Genomic DNA, 5,519 nt, shown 5'->3' with positions numbered 1-5,519 from the left:
ACCATGTTTTACCTAGCTTATGATAGCGTAATCAATATTTTTTGCATTTAAATGGTTGTTTGAGGTACAATAATCACCAGCATAAAGCCCCTGAATCTAGTATCCAATCTCTATTGAGATTGTTAGAAGAATTCAAGGTTTCTACAAAGCCGCAATGTCATGTCTCACTCATAGCAAGGTTGACTTATGTGGTGGTGTTGTTGCTCGAATTTTCGGCTACCATAAGTCTCTTGGACAATTTTTCGATCAGTTGGTGCAATTATGTCAGGGTGGGGTTCTCTGATCGTGTAGATGATTAATCTATGTTGGCTTGAATCACATTCTATTGAGTCTTGAACTTAGGGGTTACATCCTAGCAAAAATCTGTGAATCTTGTACTGTGTGGCCATGGATTTTGCAATGTGTGCAATATGGTTGATCTTTCTTGCGAGTCTTCTTCTGTGTAGAGTCTTCTTTGATCGCCATCGCCATTGTGTTAGTGTTGTCGGACTGAATAGATTCCATTACAGCAGCTTGATGTTTCTCTTATTGAGTTACGAGAGATAAGACTTTGTTCATAGGCGGTATTGGATCCATGGGAAACACTTGACCTCTGGTGTTGGCATAAGAGTCGTTGAGGCCAATAAGGAAGATCATCACGTAGCCATTGATGTTGAAAGTAGCAAATTCCTTCGTAGCTCCAGACTTGCATCCTTCACATGAGCAAGACGACTTGAAATTTAGAAACTCTACTAATAACGTCTTGATTCTTGTGAAATGAGTCGCGACTGACCTCTGATCTTGAGAAATATTGACAAGATCACGGAGGATCTGAAAGATGTGAGGTCCGTTGCTTTATTGAAATCGCTCTGCGAGATCTTTTCACATTACGTAAGGGAAATCCCCAAATTGGATGCTCGCTACAGTTTCCTTCTTCGTTGCGTTGATGATCCATCCTATAATGATTTTATTGTTGCGCTTCCAAGAATTCATCATCGAAAGGTCCTCAAATGGAAGTTTGGTGATAGAACCATCAATGAAGAACAACTTCTTGTTCGCGGACAGCGCCATTTGCATCGATCTGCTTCAAGACACGTAGTTCTCCACTAAGGAGCTGAGAGACAATCACCACTCCAGGATTTTCCGCTGTGATGATTGTAGAAAGGACTGATCAGATCTTCAAATTTCGATTTCTGAGCCACTCTTCTGGTTGCCATATGATCTTATTCCTTTGGATCTTTTGGATCCATGTCTTCGAATAACTTTCAAACGATCTAGGTCAATATTTATTAAGGAGAGATTGCGATTTTGCGGAATGAACGCTCTGATACCATATTACAATCTTGAATATAAGGATTGTGAATGAAAGACAAAGAAGAATGGAGTCGAGAGAAGGAACAACTTCTAACTCTGCAAATGTTCTTATTCAATCTGATGAGATAACAATACAAAGCCCTACTTATATATCAAATCAAGAATGCCACATAGGCAACGATAAAAGGAAAAACAAAGGAAAACGTTGAGAAAGAAAACGACAGCGTTTTACTAAGTTTGTTTTGAAAACGACACCATTTTACTAAGTTTGTTCTGAAAACAAATAAATGAATAAAAAAAGCTTAAGACTTAAGCAATCTAAAACACTCTCAATAGAATATAAGGATGATTTATTTGCATCTAATTCTTAAGTGATATATCATATGATTTGATATATTTTGTGAAAAGAAGCTTGTTCTATTGGGCTGGATCTCATAAAAGAAATATAAATAAAAAATAAAAATAAAAACTTTGTTTAAAACCAAAGTTCATAGAAAGTACATGTTTATGGGTAGTGAAAAAAATACAATTCGCAATATCTTCAACGTCTCTCTCGGTCTTTGCTGAAATTATGCTTTGAGTAGGGAAATAGGAATTAGCGCTAATTTGATTTTTTTTTCTTTTTTTTTTCAATGGGCTAATTTGTTGAAAATGTGTTTAACATCCATGTCCATAATTTTTTAAATTTAAATGAATGTCTAGTTTTTTATTCTTTTTAAATTCGTACGCAGTTGATCTTTTAGAGCAACTTCAAAGCACGCAACCAAAATTGCTTTATTGCTTATCTGACAATCTCATGTCACTTTTATTTTGGAAACCTATGCGTTGTAGGTAGTAATGAGTATGGGAATGGTGCCACTTTCTAGCACCGATGTCCACTATTTTTTATATAAAAAAATTAGTAAAATAATAAACACACCACTACTTTTAGATAGAGTGGGATTCACTTCAACCACTTTTTGGTGCTACCACCAGTGGATTGATTTTTATGCAAAATGCTACAATTGATGATGTGGATGAATAAAAATAAAATAATTTTTTTTGATAAAGTGTAAAAATTTGGGAACTTATGCATTGGTGTTGCTCTTATTAACTACGGTTAATAAAAATATATATCATATCATAAAATTAATAAAATTATATCTTCACCACTTTCGAAACAATCATCTCATCGTGAGCTTCGTGTTGGTAACAAGTTCATTAAAAATGGCGATCAAAGTCAGTTGTGTATTTTTTAAGATTCAGTGAAAATATGAAAAATATGTTTGTTTAAATTGTTAAAAATTGTGAACATGATCTTCATAAATATGTCAGATGAAACTTATAATTAACGCTGCAAGAATTGGGCTCCAGTTCTTTTGGTTAACGTGAGCTCAAAGTAGTGACGAACGAGATAATTTATCCGCGCGTTGCCGCGGGACAATATTTTCAGGAGTAATTACGTGATATTTATATATTTAGGATATGATAAAAACTACATAAAGAAAGTATCTAATATGTAAATATTCCACACATATATGTGCATACAATTTAAGCACTGAAGATATATATGTTACTTCATGTTGAGAACTAATTATATGCTCAACAAATATTAGACAGTGCTGATATAGTGACTTTGCTAAATCAACAAAAGAATAAAAAAAAATAAATAAAAAAAACCAACCCTCACGCAAATAACAAAGCCAAAATGAATGAATTAATATGATTTTGGGCTATTAAATACGGGTTGGAAAGACGTACGTGATTTGTTGAACAAATCAGAACTATAAGATCGGCGATGAAACTAAAGCTCAATATCTTGGAAAAAAAAATAACAACACAAATAAACATTCATGATATAACTTTAACTCATACTGAGAAGTAATCACATGATCAACAAATATTATCCAGTACAAATTAGTGAGTATGTTAAATCAACAAAAATATCAAATTTCATGTGTAGTTGTAAACGTCAATAAGCTATACGTGAATATACATACGTACTTGATACTTCTCTTTCTCATATATGCGAGCACATTTTTTTGTAATTTCATAACAGTATTATATTCATATGTGTAGTATACCCTAAAACCTGATTAAAAAATACATTGATATATAGTTACTGACACTGCCGGACTTGGGCTAAGGCGGGCTAGGCCCAGGCCTAGGGCCCCATATGTGGATGGGCCCCTAAAAATTTACACTTTTTACCTATTTTTAAGAAAATTTATATTTTTTACCTTAAAAATTTATACTTTTGACCCATTTTCTAAAAAATTTACATTTTTTACCCTGAAAATTTAAATTTTTATTAGTATTATAGGGCCCCTAAATATTGAATGCCTAGAGCCCCCGGTGAGTTTGGGCTGGCCCTATTTATTGATAAAATGACTTATGTTTTTTTAAGAAGGAAAATATATAATAATATATTGATAATTCGCATGTATGAGTGGATCTATTTAGTTAACATGAAACCACCTTCACCACCATGTATATAGTTTGCTAAAAGATGCGCAAAGTGAAATGCTAATAGATAGTTCATTATAATTAACATGGATATAGATCAAGCTAATTTTGGTCTTTATATTATAAACTCGGCGTAGAAATTTACCGACTAACGATCACCTAATATATCTCATATTTAGAGACATATTTACTAAATCGTGAAAAAAAATAATATAAACCTCACATTTTGGAAGAAGAAAAAAAACTCACAGAAATATAGCATATTAACGTAAGCTCTAAAACATATTAAAGGGTCTTTTAATTTAATTTTTTTTAAGTTGTAATTCAGCATGTTTTTAATGGAAGAAAAACGGAAATATAAATATACTAAGTTGATGATCGGAGCGAAGTTGAAATGATTACTGAAGAAACTTTTTTTTTTATCAGCCGAAGAAAATTCAATATGAGAAGTTCTCTCTTTGTTCAGTAGTTTTTTTTTTTTTTTTTTTTGACAAAGTTTGATGGTGGGAAGATTTTTCGTTTTGGTCAAAGAGGGGGGGGGGGGGGGGGGGGTGAGTATGGTTGTATAAAAGTAAAGCATAAAAATTGAAAGATGATACACAAGAGAAAAATATATAGATCATAAGGATTGACTATTTTTTTTTTATCATAGCGGTATAAAAGAAGTGGATTGGAGATAAGCATTGAAAGAAGTGGCTGAGATGGTTTTTATTTTAATTTAGACAACGAACCAACTTTTTCACTATTTTATCAATAAACAATGTTATTAGAATGGGCTGGTCACATTCTAAGTAGTAACAAAAAAAAAACACGTCCACAAATAGCGTATACAAAATACATAAAAAAAACAACACGTATCAGATAATATTATACACGTGTAATGATTTTAGATTATTTGTTCCGATGTTCATTGATTTTGACCTCTATATACGACTTGGTAAATTATTTAAAAAAATATATTTATTGTGAACATATTTTTTGTTTGAGACATTGCTAATATCTTTTTATTATGTGACCAAGTTATTATTGATGTTTAAACCATTACAGATTAACTTATTATAAAGGCGCTTAATATTTTTTGAAATTAATAATATCTCAAATTTTTATTTAACATAATAATTAAAACATTGTATAAAAAGTAAAGCATAAAAGAAGTGGATTGGAGATAAGCATTGAAAGAAGTGGCTGAGATGGTTTTTATTTTAATTTAGACAACGAACCAACTTTTTCACTATTTTATCAATAAACAATGTTATTAGAATGGGCTGGTCACATTCTAAGTAGTAACAAAAAAAAAAACACGTCCACAAATAGCGTATACAAAATACATAAAAAAAACAACACGTATCAGATAATATTATACACGTGTAATGATTTTAGATTGTTTGTTCCGATGTTCATTGATTTTGACCTCTATATACGACTTGGTAAATTATTTTAAAAAATATATTTATTGTGAACATATTTTTTGTTTGAGACATTGCTAATATCTTTTTATTATGTGACCAAGTTATTATTGATGTTTTAACCATTACAGATTAACTTATTATAAAGGCGCTTAATATTTTTTGAAATTAATAATATCTCAAATTTTTATTTAACATAATAATTAAAACATTGTATTTTTTTCTCCTAGTAAATTTTGATACCTAGAAATATTATTAGAATTTTTAGAGCAATTTTAATATTAATGTGTAAACATTACACTTTCACATAATTAATTTTGATCTTAATTTGTAAATTGTATAGAAAAATAAATAAATTACATCACCAAAGATTAT

At 30.9% G+C, this 5,519-nt stretch overlaps 1 protein-coding gene across 1 annotated transcript; it reads right to left on the bottom strand.

The window, feature by feature from the left end:
- Positions 1–345: 345 nt before the first annotated feature.
- LOC149408046 (uncharacterized) lies at positions 346–1,050 on the bottom strand. Its single transcript, XM_089623468.1, has 3 exons — positions 871–1,050; positions 538–774; positions 346–489 (listed from the first exon to the last, which is right to left on the bottom strand). Exons 1-3 carry the CDS (start codon positions 1,048–1,050, stop codon positions 346–348), a joined length of 561 nt encoding a protein of 186 aa, XP_089479594.1.
- Positions 1,051–5,519: the final 4,469 nt, after the last annotated feature.

The sequence above is a fragment of the Urtica dioica genome, chromosome 1 (assembly GCF_054948205.1).
Source record: "Urtica dioica subsp. dioica isolate 48M chromosome 1, U.dioica_male_clone48M_v1_H2, whole genome shotgun sequence".
In the NCBI taxonomy this organism is placed as follows: Eukaryota; Viridiplantae; Streptophyta; class Magnoliopsida; order Rosales; family Urticaceae; genus Urtica; species Urtica dioica.
Note: the sequence above shows the minus strand (reverse complement) of the source record. Positions and strands in the feature narration are given on the sequence as shown.

Excerpts from the sequence above, each read along its gene's own strand:
- LOC149408046 (XM_089623468.1), bottom strand. The coding sequence starts at position 1,050 with ATGGCGCTGTCCGCGAACAAGAAGTTGTTCTTCATTGATGGTTCTATC. Across the intron at positions 775-870 it reads AATTTGGGGATTTCCCTTAC|AGGTCAGTCGCGACTCATTT; the intron begins GTAATGTGAAAA and ends TCTCAAGATCAG. Across the intron at positions 490-537 it reads TGAACAAAGTCTTATCTCTC|TCCGACAACACTAACACAAT; the intron begins GTAACTCAATAA and ends GAATCTATTCAG.